Raw genomic sequence first — 20,722 nt, 5'->3', positions numbered from 1 at the left:
GCCACTGTGGGGCAGATTGTACTGTGTGGAGGCCACTGTGAGGCAGATTGTACTGTGTGGGGGCCACTGTGGGGCAGATTGTACTGTGTGGGGGGCCACTGCGCGGCAGATTATACTGTGTGGGGGCCACTGTGGGGCAGATTGTACTGTGTGGGGGCCACTGTGGGGCAGATTGTACTATGTGGGGGCCACTGTGCAGCAGATTATACTGTGTGGGGGCCACTGTGGGGCAGATTGTACTGTGTGGGGGCCACTGTGCAGCAGATTATACTGTGTGGGGGCCACTGTGGGGCAGATTGTACTGTGTGGGGGCCACTGCGGGGCAGATTGTACTGTGTGAGTGACATCAAAGTCCCAGTATAGAAGAGCGACTTGTGCACATCACATGGGAGTATTAGCATAAAGGACATCCTCCGGATCTTCCTGCTACAAATGCTTTTATTTCTACCACTAAAGTCTGTGCGGTTTTACAGCTAATCCTGGGCCCATCCGATGCCGACACAACTCAAAAAGAGCAAATACTGACAGCACTGGTAGCAAAAAAGGCAGCGAGCCCTGCGATGATCAAGCTCCAGGCAGATGGTGCGATTTTGGCTTTACCCTTCAGCAAATGCTCTTTTTTGCGGTGGAATCAGTTCTGTCCCAAGCCTAGCGTATACTCAGCTGGACAGCAATCCCTATTCCCTGTATTCATCTTTCCTATCTTTAAAACCCAGAAATAGGGTTGAGCCGATCTTGAGATTTCAGGATCGATTTTGAAATCCGATTTCCGATCATTTTACAGCCGATCGCGATTGTGAAATTTGCTGATCAGGATCCGATCCCGATCGCTCAACCCTACCCAGAAACAAAAGATTACAACAGCCCACATATGGCTGAGGACCTAGGGCACGTCTCCAGAAAGTATCTGATTATTTTATTCATCTGCACCTTATATAACCCCATTACATTCCTCCCAAATAGTTAGTCCATGCACCGCCATATACTGTCCATCCTCAATTGTATTTCCTAGCCCAGTCATTCATGTCCTCGAGCACCAAACATTTGTTTCCTTGATAATCTAAACCCCTTTCGGGAATTATTCCACACTAACAATCTTGGAGATGACTTATCTAATATGGTTGATATTATACAACACAGCAATTATGTTGCCTTTGCAAAAATCTAAATCCAGCCCGGTCCATTCACCGTTACATAATGGAGTGTTAATAGACAGACTGTCATACCAGACCATAAAACACTCACATGGAATTATAGCCTCACCTCTGCACACCCTGCAGCATACTGACATCACCGGATCATATCCTACATCACATGAGCTCATCCTCGCTGTCAGATCAGTTACATTGTTTGTAAAGTCTGGTGACATCAGATATAGCCTGAATATTAGGAGGTCACAAATAAATGCTGATATCTGCGGCCCATCTGATCCTCGGTGGGTGTTTGAGAGGTTTTTTGGTATTAAGGCATTGTTAGACCCTTGAAGGAAAATGAGCTTATCTGTAAAGAGGCTTCGTGACCCCGGAAATCACTCACATACGTCACCGGTGACATCTACGATCTGGTATTTGTCAGAAACCAAGCTATGATTTTCTGATTGGGGCCGGATTATCAAACGGGGATGCTGCATGGATTACCAAGAATTCATTGACAGCGGATCAGGACAATAGCCTGACACCACAGCAGCACATTGGCCTGCACTCTAGCACTTGAGTTTGTATGTTCTACTCCATCTTTGCTTGGGTTTCCTCCCACACTCCAAAGACTTACTGATAGGGAATTCAGATCCATTTATATGGGACGGTGACAATATCTCTGTACGGCGCCGCAGAACATGTTGGTGATATACAAGTAAGCCAAATAAATAAAACCACTATCGTATGAAATTTTAAAACTCTGCACAATGTTTAATAACTTATATCTGCAAAAATGTTTCATTTGATTTTAATTGTCTACAATTTAACATATTTGGCTAGAATTGTTACATATAGACTCAGTCTTACTTAAAGGGATTCTACCACTGAATCGCTATTTTTTCTGCTTTAGACGTCGGAGTAGTCTTTAGAAAGTCTATTCGTCTCTTACCTTTAGATGTGGTCTCCACCTTAGAAATACTGTTTTTTACCGGTATGCTAATGAGTTCTCTCGCAGCAATGGGGGCATCCCCACTGCTGCCCGAGAACTCTCTCCAGTGACACCTCCATCTTCGGCTGGATCCTCCCCTTCTCTGTCGTCTTACTTCTGCGTCATCTCTGATGCCTACGCAGTCGGCTCTGCCAGCGAGACACTAGTAGAGCCAACTGCGCATGACGGCCGGCGGCCATATTTTCAAGGCTGCAATTGCTTGCATGCGCAGTAAGCTCATCGAAGTCTTCGCCGAACAGAGCATATTGGGCATACCCAGTAAGGTCTGTACAGACCTCTGACGCATGAGTGAAGTCATCCAGGCTTCGGAGGATCTGTACAGACCTTAATGAGCATGTGCAGTACGCTCTGTTCGGCGAAGACTTCGAGGAGCATACTGTGCATGCTCTCAATTGCAGCCTTGAAAATATGGCCGATGGCCGGCATGCGCAGTCGGCTGTACTAGTGTCTCACTGGCAGAGCCGACTGTGCAGGCGTCGGAGCTGACGCAGATGGAAGACGACAGAGAAGGGGAGGATGCAGCTGAAGAAGGAGGCGTCGCTGGAGAGTTCTCGGGCAGCAGTGGGTACGCCCCCATTGCTGCGAGAGAACTCATTAGCATACCGGTAAAAACTGGGATTTCTAAGGAACGGCGCCGCAGAGACCACGTCTAAAGGTAAGAGACGAATAGACTTCCTAAAGGCTATTCCGACGTCTAAAGCAGAAAAAATAGCGATTTAGTGGTAGAATCCCTTTAAGGCATGTTACTTTCGCCAGGGTCACGCCTGAATTCGGTCACCTTTGGAAACCCACAGACCCCATAGACTATAATGGGGTCTGCTCGGCTTGCGCCCAAAATGGCAGAAATGCATATATATTGTGTACAGTATTTTGTGACCAATCTATGACACGCTATGGCTATACAGCGACATACAGCAGAGGTATACTGTACGTTGGGAAAGACACACAGCCACAATTGTCTAGTCGTAGGCATAAATGTATTTATTCTGGAACAACTTCAGCACGTTGTGGTTGCCGTATCTCTGGGTCCAGGGCTCGGGTACATTGTGCGCTGCATGAACTTTTTAGGAGCTGCTTTACAGATAATGGCAATGCCTGCACAGTCCCATCAGATAAGAGGACGTCTCCGATCCTTCTGTCAGCAGGGAGGTTAATGCCATATTAAACTTGTCTTGGGAGGAGATCCAACTAGAATTACCCTACAACTTCCCAGAAAATAAAGGGACATGTCTTAATTGTAAGTCCCCAGGCGGTGTCCTGTTTACAGTGTCTGCTGGATCATCTTCATGCCGACATGTACATTATCATCAATGGGTACAAGTGGAACCATCTGGAGGTACTTTAGGGTTCTTTGCATGTAAAAAAATAGAACGAAAGAGAAATACATTGAAAGTCAAGTCATGGAGAGAAGTGTATTACAAAAAAAACTTAGACTAAGACTAAGATCCTTGCAGACCTGGGCATGGTACACGTCTTGGTTAGGGTTGAGCGATCAGGATTGGGAAAGATCAGATCCCAATTGGCAATCGAGCATACTTCACGATCGGGGATCGGCTGGAAAATGATCGAAAATCGGATTTTAAAAACGATCCTGAAATCTCAAGATCGGCTCAACCCCAGTCTTGGTACATGACACTTAGATTTGATAGGTTTGAATCCAAGATTTCCAGTTATCACAAGAATCCATCTGTGTGATCCAATTCATTGAGGACACAATGTAGCCTACAGTTGCTTCTTCGGTCATGACTAGGGTTGACCCGATCTTGACTTTTCAGGATCCATTTTGAAATCCGATTTCCGATCATTTTTCATTTGAACCCGATCTCGATCCCAATTCCGATCCCAATGCAAGTCAATGGGATTTTTTTTGCTAATCGGAGATTGGATTTTAAAAACAATCCTATTCACTAAACAGCATGGAATCTAACAAGTGAACGCTTTAATTGTTAGAATCCACGCTGTGTAGTGATTTTTTTAATCCTCTGGCTACTTAGTCCCCCCTGGTGTCCACTTACCTGCAGAGATGGCTGGTCCGGTGTCCGGTGTTCTCGTTCTTCTTCGCCTCGCTGCCCCCACCTCCCAGGTTAGGAGAGTGTGGGCGGGTTAGGAGATGTCACGTCTCCCCGCCCTGTACCCGCCCACACTCTCCTAAGCCACAAGCCCTGCCTTCTTCCTAGCTCTTTAACACTAACCTGGGAGGCGGGGGCAGCGAGGTGAAGAAGAACGAGAACACCGGGCACCGGACCAGCCATCTCCGCAGGTAAGTAGCTACTAGAGATGTTAGCTAGTCTCCCATTAGAATGAATGGACGCAGCCGGCGCGCAGGGGGTTAAGGCTGTGTGCCGGCTGCTTCCATTCATTCCTATGGAACCGCAGCGGAGCCTTCACACTGAGTATACACTCAATCTCAATCCCACTTAAAACGATCGTGTTCGGAATTCCAATCGCGATCGTGAAATTTTCTCGATCGCCGATCGGAATCCGATCTTTTCCGAACACGATCGCTCAACCCTAGTCCTGAACCCTAAACTACAATGCTTATCCTTTATATGTGCTTTAGTGAGATGACATTTTCTTCCCTGCATTTGTGCTGTCTTATTGGTTAATATCAGACTGCAAATGCAATTTTTTAATCGTTAATTAGATTTTAATCAGAGAAGTGACTTAAAAATCCCCTGCACCTTCAATCCCTATTGGCAGCTATTCCTTCTGATTCCTCCATATACATGCATGCACTGTCAGTTCAGCCAGTTCTGTTGGTAGGAAGGAGGAAAATATTGGGTATCGGAATTCATCATGTCTAATCATTCAAGGGCCAGTCCTGCCAAGATCATTGGCTTTGCCTGAATTTTGTCTAATATGCATGGGGGTCTTTAATAATAAGATCTACATACCACTGCCCCTGTATACACTATTTGGAAAGGACATCTTGGCCACAAGCACATGGTCCATGGTCAGCCATTCCTTCTCTCATCGTCTCATTACTAACAAAATGTTTCCTTTTACTCCAGAAATATCCCTTTAATCCACCGTATGTGATATATTGTCAGATCACCCTCGGCTGCCCCTTCCTCTTCTTCTTGGAAATGGTTTTCGACCAAGTCAGTGCTTTCAGTCTAAGTATTAGACGAGAAGAGAGAGATGAATAGAATAATGACTCTGTATTAAAGATAATGACTTCATATTATACAAAATGTCTTTAAAACCAAATCTGCTCAAGCATTCACTAAATTGCTATTTTTTTCTATTCTTATCATACTGAGATCAAAGCAGTCATTATGTACTTATCTTAGTCATGTGGCTGCAGATCTATTGAATAGTAATGAATTTCTGCAACCTGGGGCCAGCACTAGAGGGCGCTATAACTGCATACAGATCTGTACAGACATAGTGTCCCAATCTGTATTCCCTATCAGTCTTTGGAGTGTGGGATTAAACTGGAGTATGATGTAAATACAGGGAGATCATGCAAACTTCTTGCAGATGTATATGATATATATATTGCATAATCTATGTGAGATTTTGCATGCACATTGGTTAATGCAGTTGTATTATCCCTGTATGAACCCTGCCTAAAGGTTTAACACGACATTTTACTAAAAATATACGTACGATGACCAGACGATTGAGAGTTACTCTAATGAATGCAGCGCCAGGAAAGTCTGGCCTGATCTACAATAAAGGTTGGATTCTGCCTTTCTGCAATTTCGCATTACGTGACCTGGCCCCGCTCCTGACTCACATATGCCAGACTCTCGCTGTGAGACATATTCAGTATGTCTTTATAGAACAGATGAGCACTAAAGATGAAAGTAGGCGAAAGAGTAAGAACTGTGCAGAAAGCGGTTCATGCGGATGCAGAAATTCTTGTGGCCTTTATAGGTTAATATTTCATAGCAGAGAATTGTTAATGATATTCAGTAGTGAGGAGTCGCAGGATTGAGTCTTACCTTCTCACATAAAACCAGCTGGTTTGACTTAAAGCTTTTGCTGCAATTTAAAGAATATTCTGCTATTTCTTTGCAAATAGGTTCTGAATATACGATATAGTAAATATACATTTTACTGGAGAAGAGTCCTGGGGCTTATTTGGTAATATGGAACATTGGATGGCAATGTAAGGTCTATGTAGCAGCTTGATATACAGTAATACATGGTGATGCGATGAATGATACAATGTGTTACATTAGATATCAAAGAGGGCCTGGCCTGTCCTATAACATTCTGAGATTTATACACCACGACGCTGCTGTAGATGAGATGAATCTGCTGCTTTATTCATTCCTCTATAGCTCCCTTGGTTTCTAAGATATCCGTGGATAGAAGTGTACTGTCTAGTGCAGGGGTAAGGAACCTTCGGCTCTCCAGCTACTGTGAAACTACAACTCCCAGCTTGCTCCATTCACTTCCATGGGAGTTCCAAGAACAGCAGAGCAAGTATGCATGCTGGGAGTTGTAGTTTTGCAATAGCTGGCGAGCCATGGTTCCCTACCCCTGGTCTAGTGGGATGTTCTCTACTGTGCAGCAATGACATCGGGCAATAGAGACCCCCCCAGCTCATAGTTCTCTTCTATCATCAACACGGTAATAATGTCACCCGTGTGCTGCTTTTGCACCGGCCGAGCATCCCCTTACATTCAATTAATCAGAACCGGGGAAGCAGGGTTGCAAAATCGGACAGGGATGGGAGCTGCTCCATATTTTGCAGCCCACATAATTCATAGTCATGTATTCAGGCCCATAGAAGTGAATGGGTCAGTGCACTGTCCAGGACAAACCCAGATATCACACTGACTCTGCATACAGTAATCTGCAAGGAGGTTTACAGTATAAAAAACTCTGAAAGTCAGGGCAGAAAGTCTAAATGGGTGAAGAACTGATGCACAAGATTTATCTATGCATTGAATAATTTGCTGAATCCCTATAGGTCGAGTTCCCGCAAGACGTATTTGCAATGGATTAGCTGCCGTGAACTTGACATGCGGCTAATCCGCTCCAATCTACAGTAGCAGAAAAATGAATGAGATTGATACAGATCTCATCCCATACTGAAAAAACACATTGGAGAAAAAGGGTTTTCAGTGCAAGTCCAAAATCAGGAAGGGAGACAACACAGAGATAAGGCTGCACTAATTTTTGACCCACGCCTGTTTTTTTTTCCACCGCCCCACACCAATGTGTGAATAAAGTTTCATTCTTGCACACTTGACTTGCCCAGGTATTTCAGGGTCACCATGTAGGATAGCTTCATGTCTGTAAAAGTGGTTGCACCAGCGGTGACGCCATATTACAGGGGTTGTCTATAATGTCCATCTATGTACACCGCTAACAGACTGTGCAGTATACGGCTATGTCTGTTCTGTCATTAAGTCTTGTACTTGCAAATGGGGGTTAACAATGTAACTGCGATATATTAAGCAGATGTCTGGTTATCTCTACTGGTTCCAAGAGTCATTAAGACAGAGGGAACAAAAGTTTATGCACTGACCGAGAAGAGATCTTGCAACACAGAAGTGTCCATGACTCCGCAGGCAATAACCCTTTAATTGGGGAGTTTTCCCTTACGTCATGAGTATGAGAAGCAAAACGTTATGTTCTCACGAGTGACTCCAAGATCCGTCCCAGGCTGACAAGAGCAGCTGCTGCCAGCCTGGATCTATCTAGATTGTTTCCTGTGCAAGTCTATAGTGCGGGGAAGGAAATGGACAAATTAGGACAAGGAGACTTGGACTGTCACACCAAAGCCACTCAAGTTTCCCGTACTCTGGCCAATCAGCACTGGCTAATGCATTGTATTGGCGTGATGAAGCAGTGCTGAATGTGTGTGCTTAGCACACACATTCAGCTCTACTTCATCGGGCTAATAGAATGCATTGGCCAATCAGCGCTGGCCAATGCATTCTATTAGCGTGAACTGAGTTTGCACAGGGGTTCTAGTGCACCCTCGGCTCTGCTACATCAGATTGCTACATCTGATGTAGCAGTGCCGAGTGTGCATCAGATGTGTAGTTGAGCAAAACTGACTCAGCACTGCTAAGTCTCTGCATTCGCATAGGAATGCATTGGCCAGCCTTCGGCCAATCAGCGCTGGCTCTGCCGGAGGAGGCGGAGTCTAAGGTCGGACCTGAATGGAGACTGGTGTGGAGCGATCTTAGACTCCGCCTCCTCCAGCAGAGCCAGCGCTGATTGGTCGAGTTCCGTACTCTGGCCAATCAGCACTGGCCAATGCATTTCTATGGGGAAAAGTTAGCTTGCGAAAATCGCAAACTGACAGGGATTTCCATGAAATAAAGTGACTTTTATGCCCCCAGACATGCTTCCCCTGCTGTCCCAGTGTCATTCCAGGGTGTTGGTATCATTTCCTGGGGTGTCATAGTGGACTTGGTGACCCTCCAGACACGAATTTGGGTTTCCCCCTTAACGAGTTTATGTTCCCCATAGACTATAATGGGGTTCGAAACCCATTCGAACACTCGAACAGTGAGCGGCTGTTCGAATCGAATTTCGAACCTCGAACATTTTAGTGTTCGCTCATCTCTACGTGACATGTACCCCTGGGGGGAGAGTAGGTGTTTGGAATTAGAAGTATTTGTAATGTCATTTTAGTAACTTTTACTCCAATTATGTTCCATCTCAGAGGAAAGATCCCCTGACTTGGTATGAGGTGCTCGGCCGACCTATGTGGGGACGTAGCCTTAAAAATAGATCAAAAAAGAAAGATCAACGAAATTCATACATTTTCACTGATAGTAAAAAACTAATGGAAAACAGATGCTGAAGCTGTCAAAACCGTCACTGCCTAAGGCCTTATTCAGATAACAGTAATCACATGGCGTTACCGATGTCTGCCCATCGTCACAAGGGCATCCCTGACAGTCTAGCTCGGCTGTGAGCAGTGCTCCTCCTGACTGCACTTGTCCATAGCCCTGTACTGTCAGAGCAGGCGTTCCTTATCGCCCAGCCAATGCCCCCAGTACTAGTCTATGGACGAGTACTGTCAGAGCAGGCATTCCTTATTGCCCAGCCAATGCCCCCAGTACTAGTCTATGGACGAGTACTGTCAGAGCAGGCGTTCCTTATCACCCAGCCAATGCCCCCAGTACTAGTCTATGGACGAGTACTGTCAGAGCAGGCGTTCCTTATCACCCAGCCAATGCCCCCAGTACTAGTCTATGGACGAGTACTGTCAGAGCAGGCGTTCCTTATCACCCAGCCAATGCCCCCAGTACTAGTCTATGGACGAGTACTGTCAGAGCAGGCGTTCCTTATCACCCAGCCAATGCCCCCAGTACTAGTCTATGGACGAGTACTGTCAGAGCAGGCGTTCCTTATCGCCCCGCCAATGCCCCCAGTACTAGTCTATGGACGAGTACTGTCAGAGCAGGCGTTCCTTATCGCCCAGCCAATGCCCCCAGTACTAGTCTATGGACGAGTACTGTCAGAGCAGGCGTTCCTTATCGCCCCGCCAATGCCCCCAGTACTAGTCTATGGACGAGTACTGTCAGAGCAGGCGTTCCTTATCGCCCCGCCAATGCCCCCAGTACTAGTCTATGGACGAGTACTGTCAGAGCAGGCATTCCTTATTGCCCAGCCAATGCCCCCAGTACTAGTCTATGGACGAGTACTGTCAGAGCAGGCGTTCCTTATCACCCAGCCAATGCCCCCAGTACTAGTCTATGGACGAGTACTGTCAGAGCAGGCGTTCCTTATCACCCAGCCAATGCCCCCAGTACTAGTCTATGGACGAGTACTGTCAGAGCAGGCGTTCCTTATCGCCCAGCCAATGCCCCCAGTACTAGTCTATGGACGAGTACTGTCAGAGCAGGCGTTCCTTATCGCCCCGCCAATGCCCCCAGTACTAGTCTATGGACGAGTACTGTCAGAGCAGGCGTTCCTTATCGCCCCGCCAATGCCCCCAGTACTAGTCTATGGACGAGTACTGTCAGAGCAGGCGTTCCTTATCGCCCCGCCAATGCCCCCAGTACTAGTCTATGGACGAGTACTGTCAGAGGACGTTCCTCACAGCCTGACTAGACTGTCAGGATCGCAGAGATAGGTAACGGCCAGGGGTGAACCTAGCCTTTTTGCCACCTGAGGCGGATGAAAGAAAGCCCCCCCCAACCCCAATTGTTTCAATTTGGACCCCACGCTGTGTAGTGATTAACCCCCTCCCCCCACCGGTGTCCGCTTACCTGCAGCCCCCTGTTCTTCTTGGTCCGGTCCTCTGTCCGGTCTTCAGAGCGCGCCCCCCCCCTCCCCCCAGCGCATAGGACGCAGGCACACGTCGGGTGCGGGTCTGATTACGTGGCCACGTCACCCGGCATGTGGGGAGGAGGGGGCGGAGAGGAGGTGTAGCGTTAGCAGGCAGGGAGAGGACCTGCTCTCTGCTAAGTGTGAGGGGCGGCCACTGGAGCAGCGCTGCTAATAGGTAAGTTAAAGCAGCGCTGCGTCCACAGGGCCTCCCCAATCCACCGCTCGCTTCCCGTGCCGGGCTGCCGAGATGTTGACGCTAAGCCAGTCCAGGACAGCTTGTGCCATCCATGCTTGTGACAGCCATGGACACCCCTGCCACCATGTGCACAGGTCATGTACTGATGTTAGTGCCTGAGAGGGTTTAGTACTCCGAGGAAGCAGAAAGTTGGTGACTTTTATGCCCTCAGTGACCCTGATCTGTAACGTTACGTGGCCTGTCATATTGTGGCTCAGTTGCTGTGATTTCCTCCACTTTTAATTTTTATCACTGGTAGATGAAGTTGTAATATCGAGGAGGGAAGAGATGACATGAACGGTCTTGTTGCGGCGGTAACAGCGTATTACAGGATCAGGCTGGAATTCCCTGAGCTCTTTGTTGCGACCCAACAGTTCTATCACAAACGTATGTCACGGCAGACTGTACAGCGAGGTGCTGGCAATGAGAAGGAAGGAGCGCCCGAATTCAGTGGATGAGAGGTGTGGGCCAATCCCTCTGTCCGTATAGTGGCCAAGTGTAACCAGAGAAAAGGAGTCAGAAAACACGACACCATTATCGCAATAGCTGATGGATCTGGCGTCTATTCTAGGCTTACACCACCTTGTAGGTGAATGACTTGGAGACAGAATTTTGCAACAAAATGTTATTATATTTTTGGTATATTTAAGCCCCTTTTATTGAGAATCCACACCCAACCCAAGCTAGTAAACCAAGGTGTCTGTCTATAGCCGGTGTGCGTATTGTTGGATTCTGTAATACTCCAGTGGGATGGATGATATCAGATAGACATGATGGGTGTCAGTGATATCAGATATACTGATATCAGTGTAAGGATCAGTGCAAAACCCTATATTGGTAGATGTGACTCACAACGAGGAATAATACACATGTCAAGTACCAGACCATGTATATACAGTATGATAATATATATATATGACCTACAACTTTCCTCTTATGCGGAAGGAAATATTATCTTAGACATTTCCACTTAGACATTTCCGGTAAGTTTCTGCACTCGCTCTCTGGGACATTTATTTTCAAAGCCCTGGAAAGAACTGAAATTTCTGCATCAAAAAGAAAGCTGGCATTTGTAAGTAGTTATATTATATGGATTTTCTTATTAGCACATCAAATGTGCAAAACCATAAGTTATAGAAAATGATGTGTAAATGCACCGAGATCCCACTTCCCACTTGCACAAATTTGGTATCTTCTGAACTTATCACCTTCACTAAGTACAATTTCGTAGCCCCAAACACCCGGCCAAACACAATGACAGAGCGCTTAGCGGCATGGTTATATATATACAGAGCGCTTAGCGGCATGGTTATATATATACAGAGCGCTTAGCGGCATGGTTATATATATACAGAGCGCTTAGCGGCATGGTTATATATATACAGAGCGCTTAGCGGCATGGTTATATATATACAGAGCGCTTAGCGGCATGGTTATAGTTATATTTATATATATAGTTTTCTAGCAAAATGTTCTGATCTTTAAGAATATGTTCACAAAGGCATGTAAGGAGATGGAAACTACTCCCTTCATTGAGGTTTATTCACACATGCACATTTTGCAGACATGGGATGTCCATGTATATTATGGGATGCATGCTCACCTGTTAAAAGAAGAATACAGACTTGCTATATTTTGGTCCATTTTGTCAAACAAAGAGCTCCATTAAAGTCAATGGGGCAGATTTATTGCCTTGTGCACCAGTTTTCTTTCTACCTGGTCTCATTGATGATGTAACAAACCAATCGTTGCTCACTTCCATGACCTGATACAAACTGTAGAGAGGAATGATTAATGCGAGTATTTGGTGGCTTTAATGATATATTGCATAAGAGATGGAATCAGATGACAAACAGGTGTTTGCTTGTCTGATCACTAATCCTATTGCATAAACCTAACATCAAAACCTGGATTTTCGACCTATGTCCCTTTGGCTGTGGCTCCTTGAAAAGTGTGTGACAGCCACAAGGTCTGGCTCTGATCATAAGACAATCGTTCCTTTCCTATACAGGATATATACAGAGAAGTACTTACCTATACTCATGTGAATAAAGTGTTTTGGTTGTGATAGAAAGCTCCTGTTTAGCTCCAGCATCTGACTACTCCTTATTGCTTATTGCTGACTCCTCTTCCCTTCTCTCTCTATAGACTTCTATAAACTTGTGTAATCTGAAGACAGATATAGCAGGCATTTTCAGAGTAAATGTCAGGGGCAGCACAGAAACAATCAAGATGAACAGAAAGTATTTACTCTGATAAGATATATAGTGCAAAGTCTAATACAATTGACTGTATTATTGATTTATGCAACAATTGTTGAAGCTACAAACCTTATTTAGGGGACCCCAGTACATTTTTTGGTATGGACACCGTCATGACTTATATTATTATTATAGCCCATAGTCTAAGAAATCTGATGGATCTCCAGGGCACCATGACCAGGGGCACCATGTTGTATGCACTTGTAAGCATGACCCTTGTTATGCACCATGGTTTATGCACTTGTATGCATGACCCTTGTTATGCACCATGTTGCATGACCCTTGTTATGCACCATGTTGTATGCACTTGTATGCATGACCCTTGTTATGCACCATGTTGTATGCACTTGTATGCATGACCCTTGTTATGCACCGTGTTGTATGCACTTGTAAGCATGACCCTTGTTATGCACCATGTTGTATGCACTTGTATGCATGACCCTTGTTATGCATCGTATTGTATGCACTCCTATGCATGACCCTTGTTATGCACCATGTTGTATGCACTTGTATGCATGACCCTTGTTATGCACCATGTTGTGTGCACTTGTATGCATGACCCTTGTTATGCACGATGTTGTTTGCACTTGTATGCATGACCCTTGTTATGCACCATGTTGTATGCACTTGTATACATGACCCTTGTTATGCACCATGTTGTATGCACTTCTATGCATGACCCTTGTTATGCACCATGTTGTATGCACTTGTATGCATGACCCTTGTTATGCACCATCTTGTATGCACTTGTATGCATGACCCTTGTTATGCACCATGTTGTATGCACTTGTATGCATGACCCTTGTTATGCACGATGTTGTTTGCACTTGTATGCATGACCCTTGTTATGCACCATGTTGTATGCACTTGTATACATGACCCTTGTTATGCACCATGTTGTATGCACTTGTATGCATGACCCTTGTTATGCACCATGTTGTATGCACTTGTATGCATGACCCTTGTTATGCACCATGTTGTATGCACTTGTATGCATGACCCTTGTTATGCACCATGTTGTATGCACTTGTAAGCATGACCCTTGTTATGCACCATGTTGTATGCACTTGTATGCATGACCCTTGTTATGCATCGTATTGTATGCACTCCTATGCATGACCCTTGTTATGCACCATGTTGTATGCACTTGTATGCATGACCCTTGTTATGCACCATGTTGTATGCACTTGTATGCATGACCCTTGTTATGCACCATGTTGTGTGCACTTGTATGCATGACCCTTGTTATGCACGATGTTGTTTGCACTTGTATGCATGACCCTTGTTATGCACCATGTTGTATGCACTTGTATACATGACCCTTGTTATGCACCATGTTGTATGCACTTCTATGCATGACCCTTGTTATGCACCATGTTGTATGCACTTGTATGCATGACCCTTGTTATGCACCATCTTGTATGCACTTGTATGCATGACCCTTGTTATGCACCATGTTGTATGCACTTGTATGCATGACCCTTGTTATGCACGATGTTGTTTGCACTTGTATGCATGACCCTTGTTATGCACCATGTTGTATGCACTTGTATGCATGACCCTTGTTATGCACCATGTTGTATGCACTTGTATGCATGACCCTTGTTATGCACCATGTTGTATGCACTTGTATGCATGACCCTTGTTATGCACCATGTTGTATGCACTTGTATGCATGACCCTTGTTATGCACCATGTTGTATGCACTTGTAAGCATGACCCTTGTTATGCACCATGTTGTATGCACTTGTATGCATGACCCTTGTTATGCATCGTATTGTATGCACTCCTATGCATGACCCTTGTTATGCACCATGTTGTATGCACTTGTATGCATGACCCTTGTTATGCACCATGTTGTATGCACTTGTATGCATGACCCTTGTTATGCACCATGTTGTATGCACTTGTATGCATGACCCTTGTTATGCACCATCTTGTATGCACTTGTATACATGTCCCTTGTTATGCACCATGTTGTATGCACTTGTATGCATGACCCTTGTTATGCACCATGTTGTATGCACTATGTTGTATGCACTTGTATACATGACCCTTGTTATGCACCATGTTGTATGCACTATGTTGTATGCACTTGTATGCATGACCCTTGTTATGCACCATGTTGTATGCACTCCTATGCATGACCCTTGTTATTCCTGATCTGTATTTCAGAATATTTGCAGTACAAGGGTTAGGTGCACAATTATACAGGACAGCGCAGAGATTATGTGGGTGTATGAGGATAGATTTACACATTCATAGGTTTGTTTTTTTTGCAACCAAAACCAGGTGTAGATTATAAAGAGAAAAAAGTGTATAAAGTCCTGGCTCTTTTCCAATCTTTTCTGGTTTTGGCTTCAAAATCTGCACCTAAATTGTGTATAAATACTAAAGGAGCGATTACAGACCCGACCTGATGGCTCTGCCGTACATGATATAGCCATTGTGACTCACAACACACCAGTCTCATCCAAGACTTGCTTAACAAACATTATGAGTCATATCGTCCAATCTCATGTAACGCTATTTCATTTATATCATGGAGAACATGGCTGCAGGGCTTCTCTGCTGGATCTGAGGTTTAACACTTAATCCTCACCCCAAACATACAAATCCCAGGGCTGAGTCCTGATAAAAAGAAGCCGTCAGCAAACTCAAGACCTGGAGCAATCCCATCTATCATTGCATGAGTCCAAATCTTACGGATGTTAATTGCTCATTATCTAAACAGGAGGAGATACAGCTGGGCAGAAGAGTCACTGCGGACCGTACAGCTGTGCTATCCAGATAGTAAATCTGCAGTTAGTATAGGGGCCGAAACGTACTGCAACCGGGTCACATATCCCTGCACCGAAATCTGTATTCTGATGTATGGAACGGATTTGCAATGACAGAAGTTTCTGCAACATATTTGCAATATGTGACTATATCCTAAGACTAGGGCAACACTGTAACTTTATTTGTAGTGTAACTGTTAGGAATCTCAAAATCTATCCTTATTTATCCTATGTGACCCCGACTTGTGACCCCCAGGTAGTCACACAGAATGGGGAACCGTATCCTTGAGTGGAGACCGGGCACTGGTGTGAATTTAGCCATACAGCATAGTCATGGCCAACAGCAGCAGTAGTTTGGAGCCAAGTCATTGACGATTATGATAAGCCGCAATATCATCTATTGTCAGTAGTGGATGCAATGATGGCTTTAGCTATAGATCTATGTGATGGAAATAAGGCGATTAATGCAAATTAAACCCCTGCAGAATTGGCAAGTGTTTGTCCATTATTAGGTTTAGTGGTCAGAGTGCAGGATATAATACTTATAGAAAATATAGATAGTGGCTTGGGAATTAGAAAAAATATACATATATATTTAACATAAAAACTCTGGTGACACATTCCCTTTAAAGGAAATAAATGATACTGAATCATTGTGATCACATATAAAATCTCCAGGGACCTGCCGTGCAGATAGGTAGATAGTAGGGTTGAGCCAATCTTGAGATTTCAGGATCAATTTTAAAATCCAATTTCCGATCATTTTGCAGCCGATCGCGATCGTGAAATTTGCTCAATCACCGATCGGAATCCGATCTTTCCCGATCCCGATCACTCAACCCTCGTCATTGCTTCTCTATGGGAAAAGTCACTTTTGGGGTTGAGCCGATCTTGAGATTTCAGGATGGATTTTGAAATCTGATTTCCGATCATTTTGCAGCCGATCCCGATCGCTCAACCCCAGTAGATAGTAAACTACTTGTTGCATATATAAGATAACGTCTCCTCTCTTCATCTGCTAAATGTATATCCCTCTTGCTTTTCCAGGAGGACGCGGACAGTATTTGTTGTCAAGAACAAATCAACCGATCGATTTACTGGGCAGACGGCTTTGTTCTGGTTTTCTCCATCACAGACTACAATAGCTACCGTGTGATCAGACCTCTATACCAGCACTTACGGAAAATCCACCCAAACACTAAAATCCCACTTCTTCTGGTAGGAAATAAAGCCGATCTGTTGAGGGCCCGGCAGGTGGAATCTGATGAAGGGCTCCAGCTTGCCAATGAACTGACTGGCACGTATGCAGAAGTATCAGCCAGAGAAAACTACGAAGGGGTCTATGGAGCCTTCTACCAACTGTGCCAGGAGGTCGGCAAGATGATATTCAGTTGTAATGGCGAAAAACGCAGAGGACTCCATCTCGTGCGCCCTAGGTCTCCCAACATGCAAGACCTGAAAAGACGTTTTAAGCAAGTGTTATCCTCTAAAGTCAAGTCTACGACTACTCTCTGACCCCAACCGGGACAGCACGACTGACACGAACTGCAACATTACATCTATTCACTTCCATCATCCAAACGGTTATCCCTGCAAATTGCGCTGGAAACAATTGGGGTCATTTTGCAGCAATGATTTGCTACAACATTGTTATTATTTGTGGAATGCAAAAAGCGAAACATGATGCAACCATACGTATATCTATTACTGACAGCAGCCTTGGATAAATACGCTATGTGATCAAATGTATCCGGACTTACAAGTTGGTGGCCCCTCCATGGGTAATGCTGGATACAATATGGCGTTGGCCCCCCCTTAGCCTTGATGACGGCTTCCACTCTCGCAGGCAGACGTTCAATCAGGCGCTGGAAGGTTTCTTGGGGAATGGCCGCCCATTCTTCACGGAGTGCTGCACTGAGGAGAGGTATCCATGTAGGTCGCTGAGGCCTGGCACCAAGTCGGCGTTCCAAAACATCCCAAAGGTGTTCTATAGGATACAAGTCAGGACGCTGTGCAGGCCCGTCCATTACAGAGATGTTATTGTGGTGTAACCACTCCACCACAGGCCACGCAGTATGAACAGTTGCTCCATCGTGTTGTAAGATGCCATCGCCATCCCCGAATTGCTCTTCAACAGTGGGAAGCAAGAAGGTGTTTAATACATCAATGTAGGCCTGTGCTGTGATAGAGCCACGCAAAACAACAAGGGGTGCAAGCCCCCTCCATGAGACACACCACCACACCATAACACCACCGCCTCCGAATTTTACTGTTGGCACTACCCATGCTGGCAGATGACGTTCACCGGGCATTCGCCATACCCACACCCTGCCATCGGATCGTCACATTGTGTACCGTGATTCGTCACTCCACACAACATTTTTCCACTGTTCAATCGTCCAATGTTTACGCTCCTTACACCAAGTGAGGCGTCGTTTGTCATTGACCTGCGTGATGTGCGGCGCCCAATCACCTGACCACGTACAAAGTCCGTGAATTCCGCGGAGCGCCCCCTTCTGCTCTCTCACCATGCCTAATGTCTACTGAGGTCGCTGATATGCAGTACCTGGCAGTAGGGGGCAGCACAATGCACCTATTATGAAACGTATGTTTTTGGGGGTGTCTGGATACTTTTGATCACATAGTGTATATAACATCACTGCGGCAAGTCATATACACTCCAGCCATTCGCTATGGGTGTCCTGATCCAAGGATTGGAGCAAATATTGAGCTTGATATGACTTACAAATGTGGGGTGTATTACTGAAATGTGGCCAGCAACAGATACAAGAGGCGCCAATCTTCGCTTTACCGGCCGCAATGTAATGCACAAACTAAACTAAAAACCCAAACTTCCATTGCCATACTGAATGTCAGACTGCTCTGCATAGGATTTAGCTGTAAACAGTCCCATCAATACTAATAATACTTTCCTATGGCATGTTAGCACCTGATTTCACACCCTGTAATTCGTCTTTTACGTTTCAACACGAGTTCATGGACTTGGGCCCAAAATATGACGTCTTATAGCAAATAGAAACTGCCATAGGCATCAATGCAGATCAGAAGAGATAACATAAGGCAAAAACTATCCTTACATGTAATTATTGTGATATCATTGTCACTGGCAGGCTCTAGTTATATCAGGTTCACAGACTAGGACTAATACATTACAGATGTTTACAGCCTATGAGCCAAACAACTCAATATATTACAGATTGTAGCCATTTTCTCTCTAGCGATAGGAGTTCGGTTTTTGTGGTGTAGGCTCCAGTTCTCACACATAGATTTATAGGGTAACATGATGGCGGTTTATAGTCTCCACTAGGGGTGACACTTAGTAACATCTTGCTATCAGTTTCTCATTGATGAGAATTCTATCAACTCTATCAGACATTTTCTCCTTGAACAGAATGTACAAGTATCCGATGGCTTCCCTGCACATTCTATACCTTGGGATACATCCAACAACAGTCTTGAGATACCAGATGTATACAGCAGCTTTGCAGATAAAGGCAACAGGGTGCATTCATTTTAGAGGAAAATAGGTCTGTACTATGGAGCCTTGTATAACCTTATGAGTCTGTAGTACAGAGAAGTTGCATTTCTTGCAAACCTCCATATAAGTTAATGTAGCATTTGCATCATATCATGGAGTCAGAGTGTTAGAGGTCTTTTGTTCCCTGTGGATATATGTTGGTTTTCTGGCTCCGCTTGATATAACATGATGCCTTCTCGTAGATGTCTGATCATTGCTGCCTCTATTATATGCAGGTGACGGATACTTTGTGAGCAGCATTGATGTATTATATTTGTGAATGTTGCTATTCTACTTTATAAGTAGTAAATTCGAGGAAAAGCCTCCTGGCAGAGGTTAAAGGGGCGACAATTATAGAGAGATATTAGGACTTGGTGGTGGGAATAGCTTATTAGTAGATGTAGTAAAACCATCCTACAGAGACTAACAGTACCGGGGATGTCATGTCACGATTTTTCTATTTACAAATGTTATTAACCGCTTCCTTTATAATAAAACAGATATACGTACAGTTCTCAATGCATTTGTCTTTCTGATATTAGCAAATGGCAGTGTGCACTGTGCTGTAGTATTGTATTATTTCTAGTCTATATAAACATTGAATTTCCTCCAAAAAGCTATGTGTGACTTTTCACAAAGTCCCATCCACATCACTGCTAATGTAATTTGTAGCAGGTTAGCTACCGGAGATTTCACCAATAGCTAAACCAATGTGACTTTATGTGATCTTATCTTCTCTCATATTGGTATTAAAGCTAAGAAATATATAAAGGAATCTACTCAGTGACAACTGACTGCAGCAGGAGCATCCCCCTACTCACCTGGCTGCAGCAGGAGCCTCCCCCTACTCACCTGGATGCAGCAGGAGCCTCCCCCTACTCGCCTGGCTGCAGCAGGAGCCTCCCCCTACTCACCTGGCTGCAGCAGGAGCCTCCCCTTACTCACCTGGATGCAGCAGGAGCCTCCCCCTACTCACCTGGCTGCAGCAGGAGCCTCCCCCTACTCACCTGGATGCAGCAGGAGCCTCCCCCTACTCACCTAGATGCAGCAGGAGCCTCCCCCTACTCGCCTGGCTGCAGCAGGAACCTCCCCCTACTCACCTGGCTGCAGCAGGAGCCTCCCCCTACTCACCTGGTTGCAGCAGGAGCTTCTTCCTACTCACCTGGCTGCAGCAGGAGCCTCCCCCTACTCATGTGGCTGCAGCAGGAGCCTCCTCCTACTCACCTGGCAGCAGCAGAACAAAGAGGGAGGAAATTTATTATTCCCAGAAAACTGGCATAGAGGAATGAAATTGAGGCACATGTTTGGTGCAAGGGCCTTTCTTGCTCTAAAATCAAGCCTAGATGCATGCAGGGCAGGGATTGGGTTGGGCCAGTTCAGGGATTGGGGTGAACAGAGTCAGGGATACAATGCAAGTTCCTCTGTTAGTTCAACATACCCAGTAAGGAAATAAGAAACTATTTTATATGACATTACACTCAGCTATACCCGGCCTTACTAAACTTCCAGT

At 45.1% G+C, this 20,722-nt stretch overlaps 1 protein-coding gene across 1 annotated transcript in view; it reads left to right on the top strand.

Moving 5' to 3' along the window:
• LOC142184294 (ras-like protein family member 11A-like) overlaps positions 1 to 20,502 on the top strand; it is a 29,138-nt gene extending 8,636 nt beyond the window's left edge. The window contains exon 4 of the mRNA XM_075259076.1: positions 16,722 to 20,502. Coding sequence (XP_075115177.1) covers positions 16,722 to 17,189 — 468 coding nt within the window. The 3' untranslated portion in view covers positions 17,190 to 20,502. The remainder of the gene's footprint in view (positions 1 to 16,721) is intronic.
• The last annotated feature ends 220 nt before the right edge of the window (positions 20,503 to 20,722 follow it).

Source organism: Leptodactylus fuscus, chromosome 11, assembly GCF_031893055.1.
Source record: "Leptodactylus fuscus isolate aLepFus1 chromosome 11, aLepFus1.hap2, whole genome shotgun sequence".
Taxonomy (NCBI): domain Eukaryota; kingdom Metazoa; phylum Chordata; class Amphibia; order Anura; family Leptodactylidae; genus Leptodactylus; species Leptodactylus fuscus.
The sequence above is the reverse complement of the archived record's forward strand: the minus strand, read 5'-3'. Positions and strand labels throughout refer to the sequence as shown.